This window comes from Protopterus annectens, chromosome 2.part1 (genome assembly GCF_019279795.1).
Source record: "Protopterus annectens isolate FY-2018-M chromosome 2.part1, PAN1.0, whole genome shotgun sequence".
Classification (NCBI taxonomy): Eukaryota; Metazoa; Chordata; order Ceratodontiformes; family Protopteridae; genus Protopterus; species Protopterus annectens.
Genome location: NC_056729.1, coordinates 945,616,614 through 945,640,922, shown reverse-complemented (window position 1 = coordinate 945,640,922; position 24,309 = coordinate 945,616,614). Strand labels below are relative to the sequence as shown.

Genomic DNA, 24,309 nt, shown 5'->3' with positions numbered 1-24,309 from the left:
AAGTGATGGAATTCCAACTGGACTGCTTAAAATTCTGCAAAATTAAGCTGCTGCCATGTTTTTCACAATATGGCAGGAAATTTGAAAAAAACAGCCGTTGCCATTGTATTGGAATAGTTCTGCTAATATTCCCGCCCAAATACATTAATGTTACAAATGCTCCAGTTATCAAAAAGCTGAACTTGCTACAGATAATAGCAAGGTTGTTCTTAAGATCTTGCCAAGCTAGTCTCCAGTAATGCATAGACAGAGAACTGCCAGATATACAGGATCATCCTGGGAAAAGTAGAGGCACAAGAAATCAAATTGTCAACATCTGCTGGATAATAGAGAAAGAAGGCAAGCACATGCTAGGAAAAAAAAAACATTCACCTTTGCTTTGCTGACTAGTCTAAAGTCTTTAAGTCTATTCACTATAACAAACTGTAGCAAGTTCTTAGAGAAATGGGTTTAATGGGTCAGGTCCACTGCCTCATGAGGGATCTGTATGCAGACTAAGGAGCAACAAATAGAACTGAATATAGAACAACTAACTGGGTAAAGATTGAAAAGAGAACAATAAGGATGTATATTGTCATCATGCTTATTTAATTTATATAATGAATACATCATGAGAAATACTGGGTTAGACAAATCAGATGCTGGAATCAGAATTCTCAGGAAAAATATTAATAAATTCAGATAAATAGATGATTCCCCTGTAGTGAGTGAAAGTGAGGAAGAGTTCAAGATCCTGTTGATGAAGGTGAAAAAAGAAAGCACAAAAGCAGGTTTACTGTTCAACATTAAAACATTATGCCCTATTCCTATAAATTCTTTGTAAGCAGATGGGGGAGAAGTGGAGGCAGTGACATATTTTGTTTTTCTGTGCTCAAAGAACTCTAGAGATGGTCATCAAAGCCATGGTACACGTCAATGCTTCTGACACAATTCCCCACTAAGGCATAGTAGGAAATCTAAATAAACTGGAAATAAGCACCTGTGTCACCTGCTGGATTGTCAACTGGATCACAGATAGGATGAAGATAATTAAATAGGGGAAGTTACCCCACAAAGAGACCAGTCAGTGGAGTCTCCCAGGGTTCTGTTATGGGATCTCTCCTGTTTGGCATCTACTTTACTTTTCTGAAGTAAAAGCCAGTACTAAATGGCTCTAGCTGACTAAGTCTGCAAATGACTGCAAGCTAGGAGATGTCATTGAATTCCCAAATGATTTAGCCATCTTGCAGGAGGGTTTGTCCCAAATAAATATATGGTGCCAAAATCAAGGACTGAAACTAAATGCCAAAAAATTAATTACTGTATCCTTTGGGAAGTTATCAACCCTAGGGAACTACCACATTGACAACACTTCTATACGAGTTGACACAGTTGTTTTGGATTTGGGAACTTATGTGGAAAATTATCTAACTTTTGACCAACATGCGGCCACTGTTGCAAGAAAGTCCCTCCATAATGCACAGCTTATAAATAAAAAGATTGCGTCTAGATCTAGGAATGTCACTGTTTACCTTTACTCAGCCCTCATTAGGGCAGTCATTGAATATAATGCCTCCTTTGGCATGCAACTGTCCAGACACAAGCAACAACTGAAACCCCCAAACAGATACCTTACTAAAAGCATACAAGGCTTAAATAACATGTCCTACATGGACCGACTCAAAGCCCTGTCACTATACTTGGTATCCTACAGACTGTATCCTACAGAGACCATCTCAAAATACTCCAGCTTTACTCTGTCGCATATCGCCTACTCAGAGGCGATCTCTGCCTAACATACAAAACTATGTCAAACCCAGAGCTGTTGGACATGCTCCACTTAAAGAAATCCCAATCCCTCCGAGCAACACGCTTTAGGGACCTAAACCTTGTCACCACAATAAACAGAACATGCTGGAGGGATAGATTCCTAACCCAGAGACTTCTCATACTCTGGAACAACTAGCTATCTATATCAAACAAAGCTCCTCATTAGCACTCTTCAAGAAAAATCTTGATGACTGGATGGGAGATAGGAAACTCCCCCCGGGATCACTTCTGTGGCTCTGCTCAACAGGGGCACAGGAAAATAATTTTCTTGGGTGGCAAAAGCCAGGGTACCTTTTTGGCTAGGCTTATATAGGCCCTAGGGCCAATAGTCTAGTACCTACCTATGAACCTATGTTAAGAGGTGACCTTTGTCTGGCATACACTACTGATTGAATAACTGCACATCACAAAGTCAAATGTCATCAGAAATACTCTGTCTAGGGATCTAAACTTCTACTGCAATGTCAACAGAACAGTTTGGAGGGACAGGTATATCTTGCAGAAAATACCACTGCCATGGAACAAACTCCTCATTCACATAAAACAAACAGGAACTTAGATCTGTGGATGGGAAACAGAAAATTTACCCTAGGATTGCCCTCTGTACTACTGGTGTATACAGGCAACTCCTGAATGCTTTATCCCATGCATGTGTCCCCTCAAATTATCAATGGTCTGATCCCACTTATTCCCATTAGGGGTAACATATAATTATCAACCATGGGATGGATAAGGCCAATCTATAACCAAATAAGATAAGTTATTTCAAGCACAGTAAGGAAATCTGGCAAAGCTTAAAATGGCCCATAACAGCAGGTAACTTAGTACTTACTTATGAACCTATGAAATTAGAAGACACTTATGCTTGGGAGTGGAACTATGGCAAATTTGAATACTAAACAGCTAAGACATCACAGTATCAACAAACATTTGTACAGTACAAGCAATGATTTCCCAGTAATAACATGTCTGTAAGTGTTGGACCATTAAGTATAGATGAATGTCAGAAAATTTATGTTTTTGAACTATGGTGTTGGAAAAAAAACACTTGTGATTTTCATGTAAATGCAAGATGATCAAAATAGTCAATAATTAAGAGAATACACCAATAATGCACACTGAAAGGTTGGATAGTAAAACTAAATCTCACCCACTGTGGCCACTTAGTATGATGATAGGATTAAGTGTAGAAAACATTGATGTTGGGAAAGATCTGACCTGATCCATGCCCCCCACCTCCCCGAGACAAGGCTGTGGTTAGAATAACTAGAAAATATTAGTAGAAAGAAGTACAATATGTCAATCGGAAAGGTTAGCTGACCACTTCAGCTAACTTATAATCATGGGTGTGAGTATATTTGGATGCACAGTCATGCTGCTTTTTTTAGGTAGGTAAACACATATTTAATGGAAGGGTAGAAAGATTCTTATCATATTAAATACATAGCCTACCTCTAAATGTATCCTTAAATATGCATAATAACATCTGTGATGTATGTGGAATAGTTCATAGGTTCATAGGTTCATACTAGGCTATCTGGAGAAACTATGCCCATTATTTTGCTGTGCCTCTGTCAAGCAGTGACACTGGAGGTAACCCCTGGTATCTGTCTCTCTCTCTCCATCCATTGGTCTAGATTTTTAATCTTGTGGAATACAATTAACAATATTTTACTCAGTGATACCATTTGCTATGTAAATAGTAAACTATAGGTACCTTTTCCCTAGATGCATACACAAATTCACTTAAACTTTTTTTCTTTTCTCTCCAAGTTTGGTTCCTGTTATTTTAATCATGGTACTTACAACTGTTAAAGTTAAATACATATTTTTAAAACAGAAATAATCGGAACTCTTGTCAGCATTTGGAAATTATGAAAATAAGGTGTCCACCAACCTTAATTTCTACAATGTACAGTAGTAATGATCTTTTAGGCCTTCCTACATAATCTCAAAGAGAAAGCTCACAAGCGTCATTAGCTCGCAAAAAAAAAAAAAAAAAAAGATGAACAGCCTAATGTCAAATTCTTTTCTCCATAGGAAATCATTGCCAGTGTGGTTTCTAACTGTCCACTGGCAATTATTTACTTTTTAGGGAGATTTCTCCCTTCTTTGAATTAGTACAACTGTGTAGTTGGTATATATAATTTCAGGGGGTGCAGAGGAGCTTGTTCCCTTGCAAAACACACAAAAAAGGAATTTTTTGCCCTCTTGGTTTTTGGGCATTTTTTTTCATTCTTTTTAAGTTTCGACTTTCAAGAAGTCTGCATTTCAAAGCAGAACTAGCCTTCTATGCTCTTACCCCAAGTATAATTCCTCTATGGCATTATATGACACATAAAAATACTTGCCTCTTCTTTGTGGCCACACCTCACCCAGTTAACAAGCTCCTTTTTAAGTGATTCTTCATACTTCCGGGCATCAGCCTTTGTGATTATTATTTTATCCTTAAGAGAAGAGAACTGCTCTGGATCCAGCTCCTTAGAAAAGAATAAGGGGTGTACAATCATTACTTTTAATACATGATTCTGATTAAGTGACCACTGTAAATATTTGCAAAAAATAATCCACATTCTTTCTATAAACTTCTGGTCTGTCATTCCCAAAAACATAAATGCCTTAGCAAAAATGTTACTTTTTAATGTAAAAATATGAATATTTTCCTAAGTGCAGTAGTAAAAACAACATTATGCATTTCCAAATATTTCTTAATGTTTTAAAAATTAAGCTCTTCTAAGATTGTACTTTAAAGGAACCATTATCCTATGTTCACAGCGCTATAAGGAAGTATAAATGTGTACACTAGGCTTTCATTATTTCTGATACATAATCATGCCATTGGTGCTTACATGAATGACATAACAAAGAAGGCATGCCTCACAGGAGGGACACAAGTAGCAGGTGTTTGTACAGTAAATGGCACTCCTTGTTTAATTTACCTGAATCTCTAAAGAGTGGCACACTTATTTACATCAGAAGAAAATTCAAATAGACAAACACAGAGTAATGCTTTAAAAAAAATCTAAATAGTTTCAGAACACACAGTACTGTTTTTAAAAAGGCTCTCACTTCTGTTCAGAAGAATTTTCTTTGCCAGCCAGTGAGAAGCTGTATATTACTTACTTAGTTTGCTCACACTTTGTTGACTGGGTTAGTCCCATTAGACCATTGGCCTTGTTATGGAAAAATATTTACATCTCAGCCTAGTTCCTCTGTTCAAACCTCATCCTCAGAACAGGCCTCTGTATTCGGGGAGGTTTCTTCTTCTTCATCTTCTTCTCCCTCTCATTTCCAACAAGTTTCTAACTCTCCAACAGTAGCACTAGCATTTCACTCACCCATAGCTCACCACAAGCGCTCAAATGGCAGGGTAGGACAAGAGGCATATCTCTGAATAGCCTCTTTTCACACCACTCAGAGAATTACTGGGGGACAATAACAGAGAGCTTGTTCATCATCCTTGGACCCCTGCTGATTTGCATACTATGCCCAAATGTTTCCCAAATATTAGAGAAGATCTGTTAAGGTTTTAAGAAGGAATTAAAAACTATAAAAGAATGTTACAACCCTACTTTGACAGATTTGAACCAGCTGCTACAGACAGTCACTTCAGATGAAATAAGAAAGCAGTTACTTGAAAAGGCTGAAATAACAGATTTTACTCTCACAGGGAATGCACTTATAGACAAAGAGAGAGTGTTATTAAATAAAATTACAGAAGTCTAAGATACAATCATGTAAGAAAAATAAAGAGGATGCCCCTGCAGATTATTTATTGTAACACTATTCATTCATTTATTACCAATCAAGCTCTGATTGCTGTAATACTTTAATTTACAAGCATGAACCTAATTCTGTCTCACTCAGCTTTTTATTTCTGTATTTAGTTTTTCATATAACTACTGTAAATATGTGCAATGATATAACTATGTAGTTCTTGCTTTTAAATATTACTTTTTTCTTGCCTCTGAAGCTATGGTATAACTTTGTAATATTCTTGTTCTTTGAATGAATGCTTGTTAATGTACTGTATTTTGTATTGGAGCTTTTCACCTTGGGTCTCCACTGGAAATGGGCCTTTGGCTCAGCTGGACTAACCTGGTTAGTCAGGAACACCAGATCCTGAAAGATAATCTAAGCCAGCTATTGCAGCTGCTTTTGTGCAGAATCTGCAAGCCCCTTTACAAAATCAAATAAAACAAGTGCTCACAGACTGGCAAGGAAAGGACCTGGACTCCTGATTAAGTACTGCAAATCACTGTACTGAATATCAGGAAAAATGGAGAACTGATACAGAGAATAAGCTGTTAACTTTGCAAATAAGGCAGTTATAAGCACCAAGGGGATGAATCACAAGCAGGGGAAGGCTGAAATGAGTTATTAGGGGGTTAGTAAAAGTGGTAGTCAAGGTGAAAAAGGTGCAGCTGGTTGGCAACAACAAGTTGGTAAGTGCCCCTCCTGCCTCATATGATGGATATTGATTCAATTGTGGCGAAGCAGGGCATTGGAAAGGAGAATGCCCATATAAGCAAACACAGAGAGTCCAAAATACCTGGAATGAATGGCAGCCGATATATAAGTATAATGCATTTCCTCTACCACTACATCCTCACATTGGAAGGAACAAGGAATCATCGTATTGATTATGCCAGAATAATGGAAGAGAAATAAATCTTGATTCTCTGCTACCAATAGATCAAAAGGGACCCTATGTTGAACTTCCAAGATGGCTGCATATTAAGTAATACCTTAAATCTAGCTCTCCCAATGTGAAAATAGACAGTCAGCAGAGAAGGCCAGTAGACTTTTGTGTTTCTGGGTAAATGTCAATAACTGGCTAGTAAATGCAATGCCTGGATGCCAAGAAAAAAGAAATACATAGGACCCGAAAGAAAATCAGCAAAAAAAGGTGAGGAAAACAAAATGACTGGGAAAAGTACTGCAGCTGTTCAGTGAAAAGCAGTGCAAGATCCAGACATGATTTCCAGTAACCTAGAAGAAAGTATAAGACAACTGCACACAGACCTGTTTAAAACAAATGGAACACTGAAAGAGTATATCAACTCAAACAACAAAATGCTGGAAAAAATGGAAGAAGCTTTAAACAGACATTCAGATGAGGTGATAAAACTGCACAAATCACAGGCTGAATGAAGAAAAGGCTGGCCGAATATGAGACTGCTTAAAAATAAACTTTTAAAAATAGTAGAATTAGAGGACACAGCATGTAGGGAAAACATGAGATTTTCAGCTGTACCACAGAAACTGGAAGGAACAGACTCTATTAATTTTATGAAAGCACAAACAATCACTGGTATTCCACAGCAGGAGTTGTTAATTGAAAGGCCACATCATGTGTATGCTCCAAACCTAGCTATGAGAAAGCAACCTAGACCTTTAACATAGCAGTAAAGATGCAATCCTAGCAGCAGAAGGAGTTGAATCTGACAAAACTGCGGCAGAAGGACAAAGTACTAAATCTGGGAGACAGCAGAGTGTTTGTGGGGAATGATTACTCACTGTACACCAAGCAGAAGAGGAGTAAATGTATTTCACTGTTCAAGGAAAGTCAAGAAGCAGGTATGAGATTTAAACTCCTGTACCCAGCTATCTTCAAATTATTCTTCCCTGGATGGACAAAATCATTTTCTGATGAAGTGCAAGCTAAGGAGGTAATACAAATGTCTGTCCAACAAAAAGTGAGCTGTGAAATAAAAGGAGATTCTGCTCCTTGTTCTTCTGGTAAAAATGACCACAGAGACAGTGCCAGTCAAACCTTTTCCAATATTTATTTATTTATTTTAACATTTGTTGACCAGGAAAGTCTGACTAGAACAGAGATTATTTTCAGTGAAGGCCCGAGGAAAATGCTCAAGATGCATGTATTTGGAATGTGGGAGGAAATGGAAGTACCCAGAGGAAACCCACGCAAATGTAGGGCAGATATGCAGACTCTGCACAGAAGGCACCCCAGCTGAGAATCGAACCAGAGAACCTCCTGTTGTGAGGAAACAATGTTAACCACTGCACCACTGTGTCGCCCAGCAGAAAATACTGGAGAGAATGAAGGGAGCATAGGAGTTGACTAGAAGAATTGAGAGTACATCGGAAATGAAGCAGAGACAGGATCTGGGATACGGAGATGAAGAGGAATAAAACCATTAACTTGGAAATTGACAAATCTGGGATTACAAAGCAATAAGTATATTTGTGAAATTTGGCAGAACCAGAAAATCTGGAAATATTGGACTATTTGGATTTTGTTGGACTTGTGGGGGACTGTAAAGCATATGCCCTACATCATGTTATTAACTTTCAGAAAAATAAAGGGCAGAGAAAGTTAACTGTAAGTAAAACAATTTTTTTCTTAATATTACTATTTTTATAATGCATGATTTTCTTTGCATGCTATAAAGTACAGTTTTTGAAGTTATTTTTAAGTCTAATGGGGATGTTATTGTAAACACATGATCATGTTTTTTTTCTTCATTTTTTTCTTTTTCCCTTCTTCTCTCTTTCTCCTTGTTCAGTTTTAAGAAACACAGGTACTGCAATGTAAAAAAAAAAAAAAAAAAAGAAGAAGAAAAGTTTTGTTAAAAAAGCATGACAAATGAAAAATGAATGAACTTTTTCTCATTCTTGCATGGGGGAATGATTGGAATAAGACCCTTAACTTGAGCTAGATACAAGTTTTAAGAGAAAGCAAGTAAATGAAAAAGAATATTGAATATTATAAGCCTTTTTTCTAGCAAATAAATGTAGGTATAGTAGCAATTTTGTATCTGGTCCTAGTAGCTCCATGGAGATAATCTGATAAAGGAAAATTGGCTAGGAGATAATGTTCTCTGAAACCACCCGGGTGTTTTCCCAGCTGGGAGAGCTATAAAGATAAGACAAAAAACAGACAGCATGTAGTAGAAGCACAGGCTGCACCATACTTCTTAACATGGATAATGAGAAGTTATGTACCTACCTTAACATTCCATGTTAGTTGTCTTCTCTCGCCTTCTTTCTTGCTTGATCTAAGCTCGAGAGTCACTTTTACCAGCTCGAGGCAGCCCCATATCCCATGATGCAAGGCGGTAAGTACCCAGATCTTGTTTGTACCTACAGGGAAATAACACCTAGCACAAAAAACTTTCCACTGAGGAAAGAAAGCCTAAGAGAAGGGCTGTAATGGAAACCAGGTAACTAACTGGTGCCTAAAGAAGCAACCTTCCAAACAAGGGAGATCAAGGTCTGTCCAGGCAAGGGGTCGCAAGAGAAGAAGGCGAGAAGACAACTAACATGGAACGTTATGGTAGGTACATAACTTCTCAATGTTAAGTTGTCAATCTTTCATTCTTGCTTGATGGGACAGCACCTCTATCCTGGGTGGCTCAATGGAACAGACTCTTGAGAACCATAGAACCAAAACTGGCTCTATCCCTGGAGGCCAAATCCAATTTGTAATGAGAAACAAAGGTATGAGGAGTGGCCCAAGTGGCTGCTGCACAAATAGTGTCTAAAGGGAGTCTAGCCTGAAAAGCTGTGGAAGTGGCTAAACTTCTGGTGGAATGCGCCTTTGGCTTTGAGCACAGCTGTTTGCCCCTGAGTTGATAGATTTCGCAGATGGTGGAAGAAAGCCATCTAGATAAGGTCACTTTGGAAAAAGGAAGGCCTTTCTTATTTTCAGCATAGGAAAGAAAGAGCTGATTGGATTTCCTGAATTGTTTTGTTCTGTCCAAATAATATCTGAGCTGGCGGTGAACATCAAGATAATGTAATTTTTGTTCCGATCTGCTGGAGTAATTAGGGAAAATACCGGGAGATCAATGGATTGGTTCAAATTAGTTTTCGAAGCCACCTTAGGTAAAAAGGATGGATTAGTTCTCAAGGATACCCTGTCCTTGTGGAAGACCAAATAAGGGGGACGAACAGAAAGAGCATGAAGTTCTGACACTCTCCTGGCCGTGGTAATAGCGACAAGGAAGAGTGTTTTCCATGAAAGAAACTTTAGTGAACATGAAACAGCTGGCTCGAAGGGAGGAAGAATTAAGGATGTCAGCACTAGATTTAGGTCCCATTGAGGAGGAGGACTCCTGACAGGAGGTTTAAGGAGAAAAATCCCTTTCAGAAAAGCTCTACAAAGCTTGTGGGACATAATGTTGTGATCTGCAAACCTGACATGATAGTTCGAGATAGCAGCCAACTGAACTTTGACCGTGGAAGATGAAGAGCCCGAGTGAAAGATTTCCGCTAAAAAATCCAAAACTGCATGGACAGGGGCAGTAAAGGGATCTATATTCTTTGATTTTGCCCAAAAGGAGAAGCGTTTCCACTTGCTGGTGTAAATCCTTCTAGTAGAGGATTTGAGGGAAGCCACTATGATATCCCTAACTGGGTTAGAGATCATAGGAAGCCTGGCTAAGGAAGGAAGTGGAACAACCAAGCTGTGAGGTTGAGAGAAGGAATAGACCGATGCAGGTGACCCGATTGGTGGATCAGAAGGTCTGGCACTGGGTCCAGATGCCGCCAATAGGGGCAATGAGAATCATTTTGGCTCTCAAAACAGTGGCTTTCTGGAGTACTTGTGGAATCAATGGAAAGGGAGGAAAGGCATAAAGAAGTCCCTGGGGCCAATCCTGGGTAAGAGCTCTGGGGGTGGCCTGGTAGTGGGAAGAGAGAGAAGAAGTCTGGGCATTTGCTGTTTTGGGGAGTAGCAAAAAGATCGCAACATGGGCGGCCCCATTCTAGAAAAATCTCCTCCACTATAGATTATTTGAGAGACCACTGAGGCATGAGAATAGCTCTGCTCAATCTGTCCGCTAAAATGTTGGTTTTCCCAGGGATATGCGTTGCTACAGAAACCGATGAGAGGAGATCGCCCATTGCCAAAGTCTGAGAGCTTCTCGACACAAGGGTGGGACTTTTCCGCGCCCTGTTTGTTGATATACCATACTACAGACATGTTGTCCATGTGAACTGCAATTGTTCCCAAGGGAAGAAAGTCGTTGAGGGGCTGCAAGCGCTAAAAGCACTGCTCTCATCTCTAGGACATTTATGTGCAGGTGGTATTCCATGAACCATCCTGCCCTGATAATGACCCCCCCCACCCGATCAGGGAGGCGTTCATAGTGACTGTGGCTACCGGGGCCGGGGATACAAAGGGTCTGCCCTGATGAATCTGGGGAGAAGAAATCCACCAGGATAGGTGATTTTTGCAAGCTTGTGTCACCAGGATTTGGTGGGAAGGGGAATTGTTGGTAAGACCACTGGGTGAACAACATCCATTGAAGAAGCGGGCCAAGGGAAGAAGGGTAATGGCCGCTGCCATGAGACCCAACACTTTCAGGACCAGTCTGGCTTGCACCTTTTTGTTGGCAAGGATGATCCGCATGTGACTTTGGATATCTGAGATTCTTTGGTCCGTGAGGGTTGCTGACATCCAAACAGTGTCTAATTTTGTGCCTATAAAAGTAATAGACTGGCAGGGCAACAAGGAGGATTTTTCTAACTGAGTGCAGAGATTTAGGGTGTAATCCCTGGCTTGGAGAAGTTGATGCCTGGTGGTGGCTGAAAGGAGCCAGTCGTCGAGATACGGAAACACCTGGAATCCTTGATGCCTCAGGTGAGTCGTGACCACTGCCATACATTTGGTGAACACTCTGGGGGCTGTAGTGAGACCAAAGGGCAGGGCTCTGAATTGAAAATGACTGGACCCCAGGAGAAACCTTCTGGAGGTGAGCGCTGTGAATTTTATGTGATAATGCTGAAGGTCTATTGAGCACATCCAGTTGTCTTTGCCAAGGAAGGGCAAAATTGATTGAAGTGTGACCATTTTTCACAGACTTGTTGAGTCTGCTGAGGTCCAGTATTGGTCTTTTTGGGGACCAAAAGAACCTTGCTCTGAATGGTCTGTTGTAACTGGCTGAATGGCCCTTTTGTGTAGAAGCTTTGATACTTCTAATTTTGCGATTTCCTTAGACAGGGTGGCACATCTGGAAGGAATTTTGAGAGTGAAGATATAATCGACTGTACCCATCTGTCTTGTGTGACAAGGATGGACAGTCGGGCAACACCTCAGGGATGTTGGAAGGGCTTGTCAGAGAGAGACTCTCTGCTTCCCTGGTTTTGAGGACCCCCTCTGCCTCTAGGGCAGAACTGACCCGTGTGTCGGGCGTGACTCTTTGGATTTTGAACGTGTGTCCGCGTGACTCTGGGATGATTTATGGAACATCTTTCCACCCTTCTGTCCTTTGGGGTAAGGTCTAGAAGGGGTGGAAAAACGGACCGGACAGAAAGAGTCTTGCCATCCTGCTCACACCTGGTCAATGTATCCTTCACTTGAGGACCAAACAAAGTTGACCCATCAAAGGGAGAGTTTGTGAAAGGGATCTGCAAAATTACAGAGGCTGAGAAGCAATCTTGTCTTGTGCTCCTGGAGCTGCAGGATCCGGTACTACTTCACCTAGTTCCTTAAGGATGTCCCTTTGGAGTCTGGTGAAGTGACACAAATAATTCAGCGCTAACGGGCAAAGGTCGCTGAGGAAAAAAAACATCGCTATACTACTGTCCATGGTCCTGGAATCCTTGTTAGGAGGATGGACTGGTACGGAAGGATCTGCAAGTTCCTTTAGTGGTGGCCGCCACCACCATGGCATCAACCGACACCTTTTGTGAAGGGGCTGTAATAAATTTAGAAGGCCTCCTGGGAACTGGTTCTATGGAATCAGGAGAAGCCCAAGCCATTACCTGCATGAGGGGGCAAAAGGGGAGACACCCAGGAGGTGGATAGGTATACCGACTCATCATCGGAGGGATTTATGGTGGGCCAGTTTCCCTCTGTTTCAGGAGTTCTAGGATGTCTGAAAAGGAGACATCCTCAGACCTCCGACTCATCTAAGTCGGTATCCGAGGACCTCCTGATGGATCAGGAGAATCCTCGGAGAGGGGGTTCCTCCAAGGGGGACCCTGAGGCGTGGATCTCTCGGTCCGGGAGCAGAGAGGAGGAAAGAGATATCAACAGGCACTGTAGAGGAGGAGCTAACGGAATAGACTGCTGACTGAGCCCAGGGGCCCACACACTCATCACCTCCCAGGAGATCCAAGAGAAAAACTGGGACTGAGCAGACCAGGGAAGCCCCCACCGAATCCCCCAAGGAAGGTCTCGAGGAGGAGATAAGAGTAGATGCTGTGCATCATGGGATATGGGGCTGCCTCGAGCTGGTAAAAGTGACTCCATCAAGCAAGAATGAAGGCGAGATTGACAACTTAACATCTTTTCTTTTAGGTTAACTCAAGTCTAAGAGTGTGGCAGTCAGTTTGGGATATTTATTCAAATTAGGAGAGTAAAACTTCAAAATCTGAAAATGTACATAGTGTTGTATGATAGTATTTATTTATTTAAGTTTGATGACCAGGAAAGTCCACTGGGCCAAGAAGAGCCCATTTTCAGTGCAGGCCCAGGGAGAAAATCTCCACAATAACTGCAAGTTATATTTCACATGTTACAAAAGGACATAGTTCATACAGCTAATTAAACATTTATCGATAATTTCTGTGATATTTGCAATTGACTTGTCACAATGTTACAAGTAGGGGAGGGATTGGTTTGGGTGGGTTGAAGTAATAGTAGAGGTAGCTGGATGGATCAGTGCAAGGTGGAATGGGGGGGGTTTAAGTTGGAGCATGGCAAGGGCATTCCCATTTGGAAGAAAGATGAGAGAGTAGCTGAGATTTGAAATTTGTATGGTTAGGTAGGTTGCATAGGTGTGTGGGGAGACAGTTCCCCTGTTTAGCTAAGGAGTGGGACAGCAGTAGATGGCCAGGAGGTTGTGCATGTTTGTGGACCTCAAGGAGATTTTGTTTTTTGGATCTGAGTGAGCGGTTGGGAATTTAAGATTTTGAGGAAGTAGCGAGAGCTGGGCAGTTGGCAGGTTTAAAGATGAGCTTGTGGGCAATGGTGAGTTGTAGTTAACTCAGATAGTTGGGTAGTTCAAGCTAGCTGAGGGTGAGGAGGAAGTGGCAGTGGTGGGATGAGCTTTTTGAATTGGTTGCAAATTTGGAGATCTTGTGGCAGCAGGATTCAAGTTTGGACTGAATGCCAAGATGGAGATTGGTGAAAAGAGGGGCACCATACATAAGGGAGGGGAGTAGAAAGGTGGATGCAAGAGTTTGATGGGTAGAGGGGCTTAGGAAGTCGCTGTGCCTGTAGAGGAAACCTAACTTTTGGTGAATTTTCTTGATTGTGATGTGGATGTAGGTGTCAAATTTTAGTTCTTCATCAATAATGATGCCAAGAAGCTTGGTGTTAGGAACAATTTCAAGGAGGGCGTTGTTTTGGCTCTGTATGGTGAATGTGGATATGTCAATGGAGTTTTTGGCAGGGGAAAAACATTAGTTAGTTTTTTTTTTTGCATTTAGTGCCAGATGGTTAGACTACATCCAGGTTTCTGTTTTGGAGAAGGCTAGTTGGGTTTTTGCTAGGAGCTCAGAAGGGGAGAAGGCTGAGCAGATGATTGTTGAGTCATCTGCATACTGGATGATAGAGGAGTCTGGGATGGATTGGTGAAAGTTGTTAATAAATAGGTTGAAGAGAAGAGGGCCAAGAACAGAACCTTGTGGGACACCTGTGGGTGCGGGAAGGAAGGGGGAGATTGAAATTTTCCATTTGACAGCTTGTTGGCGGTTGGACAAGTAGCTGGATAAAACAGGCGATGGTGGTGGGAGACAGGTGTAGGGTGGAGAGTTGGGATATAAGTAGGATGTGTGAGATGGTGTCAAAAGCCTTTGACAGATCTAGGAATAGTGTGGATATGAACTTGATGAAGAATGTGATATGAACATATTAAGTCAATAGGTTTTAGGGCAGTACAGGTGTGTGCTTGTTTTTTGTTTGAGGGCTTTCAATAAAACAAAAAGTTTTGTAAGATGTGACATAGGCTCAAATGGTTATGACAAGAAACACTGCTTAAAAGTTCAACCTGCCAAACAGTGTATGCATGCAATACAAAAGCTGGAACTAGATATTTAAAAAGCTGTTATACACAAAGGGTATGAATAATAACAAGAAGCTGTTATAAATAAAGAGTATGAATAATAACTTTTTAATATAATGACACTTTCTCTAATGTCTGTAACTGTCAAAGGTCTCACAGATAAATACAAAATAGAGAGAGTAATGAACTATATTAAAAAGTGTAGAGTGCAAGTAGCTATGCTACAGGAGACACATTTGGAAATAACTGAACATGTGAATTTGATAAATAATGGTTTTTCAGGATGGTTATTCAGCAGAATATGGGGACAAAGGAAAAAAGAAGTACTTATATTAATTGCAAGAGGAGCTCCAATAGTGATTGTAGAGGATAAAAAGATAATAATGGTAGATTTGTAGTACTAAGGGGCTACTGGCAAGGGAGGAGGGTTACACTGGAATGTATTTATATATCACCTAAAACTGCTATAATGGAGTGTAAGAAAATTCTGGGAGAAATAATCAGCTTTCTGCAAGGGATATTACTTACATGTGGGGACTGTAACTTGATTTTCAGCAGTGAAGATATGTCAAGGGGGCCAGAAGGGAAAGTATAACAAAGAGGGAAGACTTCTGAAGAAATTTGTGAAAATATCTGGCATGGAAGATGTAAATTCAGTACTAGGACTTCAGACTGAATTTATTCCCGAAGATAGAAAAACTGGGTGAGGCTAGACAGAATTTACATTTTACAGAAACATGTCCATTTAACTGAAGGTCTTGATACTCAGCCAATAACTACTGCAGATCATGCAACAATAATAACTAAAATAAAAACACAGGGTAATGAAATAAAGATGAGACATTGGCATTTTCACATCTATCTGCTGAAAAGAGGAATTTAAGGAATGGGTAGTGGAAATTATTCAGGAGCTATTAGACAAGACAGAAATTTCTTCTGAAAATTTAGCTAGATAGTGGGATAAAATTAAAGTGGAGTTGAAAAATAGGGTAGAAATAAAAGAAAGGGAGATATGGTTAAAAGGTGACAAGAATTACTTAACAGGGATTGGCAAATGCTAAAGTATTACAGAACAGGGGGAATCTCACAGAACAAAAAAGGAGCAACTGCAGAATGCTAAACAGAAAATAAGGGTAATATGCATTAGTTTAGAAAGATTGCTGTTAAGCAACCATTTTTTGATAATAACTGCACAGCACAAAAACCTTTAGTACAACGACTCAGGCAACAGAAAGTAGAAAGGGCTGTTGCCAAGGTTAGGGAACCTATAACAAGAAAGGTAAAAAGAGATCCTGTAGGGGTATTAGAAATATTTCAGAAATTCTATGAAAGTCTGTATAAAGCAGAGAAATATGGTAATTAATAAAAGGTGCAAATGGACATGTTTATGGAAGAATTAAATATGCCAAGGCAAGAGGTAGATGATGCTCAATTACTAACAGCTATGATAGGAGGAGATGAGATAAAAATGATGATGTATAACCAATCCATAGGAAAGTCTCCAGCAACAGATGGTATTCCTGTAGAAGTTTGGAAGGTTTTGTTTAATAGTAAGAGGAGGAGAAGCACCAAGATCCTGGAAGAAAGTGATGGTGGCTGTAATACCTAAACAGGGCAAAGACCCATCAGATCCAGCTTCATACAGGCCCATTTCAATCCAAACCATGATTATAAAGTATTTACATCTATAATAGCTAAAAGAATGGCAAAGATTATGCCAGAATTGATAGATGTGGATCAGTGTGGTTATGTGGAGTGGAGGCAAACATTTGACTACATTAACATAACACTGATGATCCAGAGGGAAGCAGAATATAAGAAAATACCACTGTTGTAGGTGGCTCATGATGCAGAAAAAGCATTTGACAGAGTAAGCTGTGAGTTTATGAGCAGAGCAAGCTAAGGATATGTGGGAAGAAACTAAACAAAAGATAATACAAAAACGTGAGAAATTGGAAGTTCTGTTATATGAATATGGATAGTAAGATACAAATAGTTAAATTAGTTAGTTTTATACATATGTCAGGCATATTTTTATCAATCAGAGGAGAAATTGTGGCTAGCAATTTCATCTGGGAGGAGAAGACGGCCAGAGTTGAATGGCATAAGCTGATTCTTCCAATAAAACAAGGTGGTTTGAGATCACCCATTTTGAAAGGTTATTTCGGAGCCATGCATTTAATGCACAGTAGCACAAGCAGAAACCTATAATTCAGAGTGAATGGAATGATGATGAAACAGGGTAGAAGCTCAAGAAAGAAGGAGGGACTGGGATTTTGGATGCAGATCCTTAAGGAAAATAATCGTACAGAATATTATATTCATAATGTAGCAGAAAGTATTCTAAGAACTAAGCCAACATGGGAATGCAGAAAGGATTTTCTGCCAATAGGGATGACTGAAATTAGAGATACAGACAATAGGCAAGAGGGGGCTGGAATTTACTGGAGAAAACTGGCAAAAGAACTAATGTATTTGGAGCAAATAATTAGAGAGAGAAAGGCAATAGAATGGGAAGAGGTCAAGAATTTATTTGGACTCTACAGGCTAGAGATTGCCTTCCCTACCAAAGATTGATATTAGAGTATGGGCAAAGAGAAAGAAAAAGGGGAATCCTAAGTGAATCCAGCACTGGTAGAGTTTTTAGTACAATCTAGAACAGAAGCTGGTGTTGAAGTAGTAATTAGTACAGTATATAAAATACTACATAGTAATTATAACAATCAATCAGAAGAGGTTAGAAACGATTGACAAGAGAGCTGGGATAAGCAATTCACAAAGAAACAAGGGGAGGACAAATATGCAGCTCCTAGACATGCAACAAAGTCTAGAAGAATTAGGAACTTTGCTTGGAAATGTTTAAATAGGTACTTTTATACCCCAAGCAAACTCCAAAGAATTTTTCCTCGGGTAGATGGCAAATGTTGGAGGTGTGATGGGGAAGAAACAGGCCACTGGGAACATATGTTTTGGGAGTGTAATGAGTTGGCAGGCTCTAAAAATGTCCTGCAAAATACTCTGTCAGAAATATTAAATGAGCAAATGGGTGGAACTAAGAAAAATATTTTTTGAGCTGGGATACAGGATCTGAATTGTCTAAATATATTAAGGCCTTGTTAAGTTAAAATATTAGTGGCTGCCAAAAAGCGATTACTAGAAAATGGAAATCAAAGTCTAAATCAGCTGCATTTGAAGTATTCAACATTGTAACAGAAATAAAAGAACTGGAAGTGGGCAGGAACAAATTACATAGAAAGAATGAAAATTGTGGGAACAGTACATGTAGAATAATGTTTTGAAAGAAAAGTGAGGTAGGAAGGAACTAATCAATTTATAAAATGCTGGATTTATGATAATTATAGAAAAGAAAATATGCAATATATAATGTTTGCAACTGGGAATATGTTAATATGGATTGTTTTCTTTTATATAAACGTATATTTGTCTATATCTTAAATCATGATCCAATAAAGGTATTTAAAAACAGTTTTAATATTTTACCTACCTTCACCTCTGCCTTGCTCCAAACTTCCACTTCAAGGGACACTCCTTATTTTTGCACATAAGTTAATGTTTACTTGTTTGTTAACCAGGTAAGTTAAATGGTCATAATGGAACATTGTTCAGCTATAACCTGGGCCATAAGGTCAAGGGTGAATGCAATATATATATCCAGTAATATCAATAAGTTAGCATGTTTTGGGGAGCTAGGAGGAAGCTGGAATGGCCAGAGAAAACTCACAAGTATGGGGAAAACACACACATCCCATAAAGACAATAAACAAAGTTTGGGCTTGAATCCAAACTGTGGAGCTATGCCACTGTGGAGAAGAGATAAGTTTTGTGTATATGTTACACATTTTAGAACCAAAAAAACCCAGAGCTTTTACATTTATGTCATTGTCATTAGCATAGGTTCTGTGGTTTACCAACTTCCATAATATTGCTTAACAGGTTTAGGCAAAATACTATTCAAGCTTTTAGGAGATTATTGATGGTTCTGCCTCTCAGTGCCTTAGATGGCTTATAAAGTACACTGCACTGTTTTGTTCAACAAAGGAGGTTATCTACTGAACAAAGGAAATTGTGCTTGTTGAACAGTATGCAGAATAAAGAAAAAAGTAACTAAATAATGTGGCTATCCATTTTTCTTTCCGTTTACACTTTAAGGCATCAAATACTGTGCTACATTCCTGCAAATTGGTCAGATGGTAGTTAGAGCTGGCCTTAGGCATAGGACAACTAGAAGGCCACCTAGAGCAACAGTCTAGCAGGGGTGCATTGCCAGTATTTATTTGTTTATTTTTTGTAGTAAAGAAATTGTTTCTTTAAAATGTGTTGAATGAAAAAGTGAAAAGTAAGACAAACTTTGAGAAAAGGGAAAAAAAAAAGTAATCTGGATGGTGTAGGGAGACAAGGATGAGGGCACCAGGTGGTGTGGGTGGGGGGCAATGAGGAGCCCTTTTGCCTAGGTTACCAGTTGACCAAAGGCCGGCCCTAATGATAGTGTCTTGATTTTCCCATTCACCTGCCCCAGTCACATGATCCATGTGCTATGGAGATTTTCCACTGCCACCCACTAGGTTGGATATTTTCTTTACATATAGAGAAAATACTGTAAATAGCTGTTGCTAGTGCAGCTTTTAAGACCACACTAAAAATAAGCATTTTGGAAGACAACATTTTAGTGTGAATCGTGGCACGCTCACACTGTTTGTTTTGTTTTGGTGCTGCAACTTCTATGCAATCGTTAACGTTGTTGACCTCAGCTCTGCCTAATTATTAGGCACGTTATTTGGTTTTAGTCTTAAAAATTCCATGTTCCCCGTTGAAAGGGTCTGTCATGTTACATATTTGCTAAGAGTTTTTTTTAAACAAACGTCTCTGTAAAGACAACATTGAATTATACATTTTAAGTGTGAAGAAGCAGTTAACCATGTCACATTGCCAAGGATCTATGTGCTCTTTTGACACCATATGAGAGAGCCTCTGGTAATTCCAAAATTTGAGGCAACCAAGAAGATAGAAATTTCACCATATCTGATCCTTCAATACCTTCAGGTGGATAAAAACTGTTCATGAATCTGGAAGTCCTGCAGCAGACACTCTGTAACCTTCTAGCAGAAGCAAGTTTAGTGAACCAACCATACGCTGGATGAGAAGTGTCGCTCAGTATTTTGTGGGACATCTTTTTTCATCTCATTTCAAAGAGCTCCTGTAAGTGTTTCTGAGGAAGTTGGTGAATTTTAAACTGATGAAAAGTTCGCAAAGAAGCTTAAGTTCATTAATAAAGTCTGTTATTCCAGTGTTACCAGTCTCTTTACTGGATGTTTTTGAGGAGCGAAGGAGTGTAGTTTCCTTGTTTTAAATATGAGGTTACATGTAAGTGACTGACTCTAAGCAAGAGTCATTATCTAGGAAGATTAATATACTTAGCAAAAACAGGGATCATCACTTCCATATTGCAGATGGACTTTTACATCCAAGTTGTTTGAGTCTGGAGAGAGACAACATGAGTAAGAGAAGGCTGTATAACTGCTGTTAATTACAGTTTTTCCTATAACTTCAAATTCATAATATATGTTTTTATACAAATTAAACATAATTACCTAAAAAAGATATCTTGTAACAGGAATTAGAAAACCTATTTATGTTGTTGAGGACATTGTACATTTTACATATCAGGTAAAATAAGACAAGATGTGAAATACCTTTGCTCGAGACCAATTTTTCCAGGTGCCGACCATGGTGTCATAGAGTTTGATACACTCTTGTGGTGAAAATGAAAAATCTGAAGGAAAGCCATACTTCTCTATCTATGCAAAGAATAAAAATAGGTAACATATAATGATTTTAAACAGATGGATTCACAAATCTTAACATAAAGCTGTGGATTCATAAACTTACATGGTTTACAGTAAGTGCAGCACATGGATGGTAATGAAAAAATTCAAAGCTGCCATCTTCTGGAATACAAACATACTTCTCCAAGTCATTGTATCTTTCTCCATATTTCACTGCAAAATTAAATGGTGTTATTAAGTTAAAGGTGGAGTATAAAATCATGTTTTTTTTTTTTTAAATTTTAATTATTTAATTCAAAGTTAGGTTCCACCAGAAATCTATATAAACTCTATCTAGGGCATTAATTCATATAATGACAATCCACATAGTGTGAGGTAACGTTCTTTGATCTGCATGAACACATAATTCCTCTTCCTAGGTCCTTCATTTCCTAGATCTCTAACTTTTTACTTCCTTCAATTCCCAGGTCTCTTATCATTTATTTTCATCTCTACTCTTATTACATTGTGGCTGTAAATATGTTGCATATGTTATGTTGTTTTAATATGTAATATATTAACTTTTAATTTGTTTCTCCTCGACTGTTCTGTTACTGTATGTGAATGTTGATTCACCCCAGCTGTACCTACAAATGGTCATTACTGATCAGTGCACTATCCTGGTAAATCAATACAAATAAATAAATAAATAATATCACAGAATAACATGACCATTTTAAGACTTTAAAAACATGTTAATGCTATTTCTAATCAGATGCAATGTGGCAAAAAGACATCACTACATTGCATGTGTATTTGCATCAGCTTCACTGCAATACATACAGTATTCCTAAAAAGAGAACCACAGTAGAAAGAGATAAGGTGGCCTGCAAAGAAGGCAATAAAACAGCACACTAATATGAAGGAAATATTTACATGATTCATTAATGCCCACACTAAGTGTACATGATCTGTATCCAAGAACATCCCTACCACATGTTTTGTGCTTTCTAGTCACTCAGAAAGATTACACTAAGTGTACATGTAGCCTAAACTTTGTGGTAACCTTTATGAATCCCCCTTGATATTTAAGGCTGCAAGAAAATCAGTAGGAAAATTAAAATGAGTAGGAAGAAGTTGTGAGGTATGCTTGTGTTATCTGTTCACTCAGAATGGTGTACACTTAGTGTACACTTACTGTAGACCTTAATGAAGCACAGGGAATTTGTCTGCGACTAGTTAAAAATCCATACATACACAGACTTTGAAGTATAAACTTCAATAAAGTATATTAAGAGAAGCATTAAGGAAAATATGCTACTGAAAGTAATACTGATTATCAAGAATGTTTGGCAAACTTACTTATAAATTTGATTATCTTATTAAATAGTTTAATTCTACAAAACTGTATGCAGAAATTATGTGGAAAATAAAAAAGAAGTAGTTATTGATTTTTATGTTAAAATGACAATTACAAGAAAGTTAAACCACCACCTTCTCATCCAAATCTATTTCATTCTGCTGTCAGAACAAATAAAATTGCTTTGTTCCATTTCCATTTCTTTCCAATTCTGGAAATCAGTCAATTCCCTTCTGCATCCTGGGTCCAGGAATAACCCCTGCCCTGACCCTAGTTTAACTGACTTGGAGCTGAGCTCTCACTTCAACACTTTCTTTACTGAATCCATAGCTAAGCTCACAAAAACTTTCCCTAAAAACAATTCTCCCAACTCTCCCTCCACTTTACTCAACAACACTAACAACTGCCCTCTTAACTTCCAGATCAAACCAGTTTCAACCATTTTTATAAAAAGGCTCTTATCTAAACTAAAGCCTTGCTCCAATGCCCCTGACAATATACCCTCCTCCTTCCTTAAATGTGCTGCAGAAGGCATAGCTCTCCCTATCAGTATCCTCATTAACAGATCCTTAAAAGAGTCTTATGTACCCAAACTCTGGTGCTCAGCCTACATCCTACCACTTCACAAAGGTGGCAAAAACACCAACATTTCCAATTTCCGTCCAATCGCCCTTCTATCCCCTATATCTAAAATATTGGAAAAATGTGTTCACCACCAACTTATGCCTTTCTAATCCAGAATCACCTCCTAACACCCACCCAACATGGCTTTCGCCCTGGCCACAGCACTATAACTGCCTTAATATCCTTCCTAGAAACAATCAATCAAGCTCGGGATTCCGGACTACTAGTATCCACACTACTGCTAGACCTATCTAAAGCTTTCGACACCATCTCCCATAAACACCTTCTCTCTCATCTCGCCAACCTCAATCTCTCCCCCACTTCTCTAGCCTGGTTCTCCAGTTACCTATCTGGCAGATCCCAAGCCTTCAGATGGAAGAACTCTACCTCCTCCTTCTTGCCAACACCAACCAGCGTTCCCCAGGGATCCATCCTAGGACCCTTACTTTTCAACATCTTTATTAATAACCTCCACACTGCCATCCCTGATACAACAGTCATCCAATATGCTGATGACTCTACCTTAGTCTGTGCCGCCTTTAACCTATTTGAACTACTAACCAAAACCCAAATCGCATTTTCCACTATAGAGAACTGGATGCAACAAAACCATCTCTCCCTCAACTCTAACAAATCTAAAATACTACTCTTCCCTCCTACTAGGGCTTTCGCCTTTGACAAAAACGCTTTCCTAGTCCTAAGCCAAACCAACACTGCTACTGAAGTTGTCCCCTCCGCAAAACTTCTTGACATTACTATAGACGAAAACCTGAAATTTGACATCCACATACAACAAAGCATAAAGAAAACCCACCAAAAGTTAAGTATGCTCTACCGGAACAACCGCTTTCTTACCAACTCCTATAGACATACCCTGGCAACTACCTACCTTCTATATACACTACTCTATGGCACCCCTCTCTTAACTAATCTGTCTTCTTCTATCATCTCTAAACATGAAACTTGCTATAATAAGGTCTCTAAATTTGCCACTAATTCCAAAACCTCAACTCACCACTACCTTTCCCTACAATCTCTAAACTGGCTAGAACTATCTAACCACCTAGACTATCTCCAACTAACCACAGCTCACAAATTAATATTCTACCCTGAAAAATGCCCAGCCATAACAAACGTCCTTCCTCCATACATCCCAAATAGATTTCTGAGATCCAAACACCAAATCTTCGTCTCCATCTACAAACCAAAACGTTCTGCTGGCCAACTACTTCTCTCCTTCTCACTAGGTAAGAAATGGAACTCTCTTCCCCCTTCTCTCAGGAATATACCCAACATAGAATCATTCAAGACCCAACTATTCCTGTACCTATCATCCAAACGGAAATGCTCCTGCTTCCACCCTACATAAATTCTACTGAATGCCCCCATTGACTATTCTACATTGCTTGTGTTTACTTCTACTCTCCTAAAATAGACTCAGCAGTCTTTCTCTGACTAATGAATTTCTTCCTTAACACTACAAACTGCAAATACTGTATATATCAGTACCACCAATGTAAAAAAAAAAAAATGTTCCTATTCTTACAGATATTTGTATCATATTGTATTGAATTGATATTCCAGTAATGGGTGTTCTCTATTATCTATTAGCTGTGTTGTTTGACTTACATCTTATGCATCTGCATTTCTGAATGTATGAATTCTATTCTTGTATTTTACTTTAACATAATGTAACCTTCATTGTATTTATATTGCTTACGGAGCTTTTCTCCCTGGGCCTCCACTGAAAACG

The 24,309-nt window shown here is 39.1% G+C and overlaps 1 protein-coding gene across 1 annotated transcript in view; it reads right to left on the bottom strand.

Annotated features, from left to right (window-relative positions):
• The window catches only part of LOC122794923 (probable ATP-dependent RNA helicase DDX60), a 2,818,219-nt gene that overhangs the window by 1,279,305 nt on the left and 1,514,605 nt on the right, over positions 1-24,309 (bottom strand). Inside the window, exons 21-23 of the mRNA XM_044063516.1 lie at positions 20,697-20,806; positions 20,501-20,605; positions 4,161-4,289 (exon numbers count right to left, since the gene is read on the bottom strand). Of these exons, the coding sequence (XP_043919451.1) occupies positions 4,161-4,289; positions 20,501-20,605; positions 20,697-20,806 (344 nt within the window). The remainder of the gene's footprint in view (positions 1-4,160; positions 4,290-20,500; positions 20,606-20,696; positions 20,807-24,309) is intronic.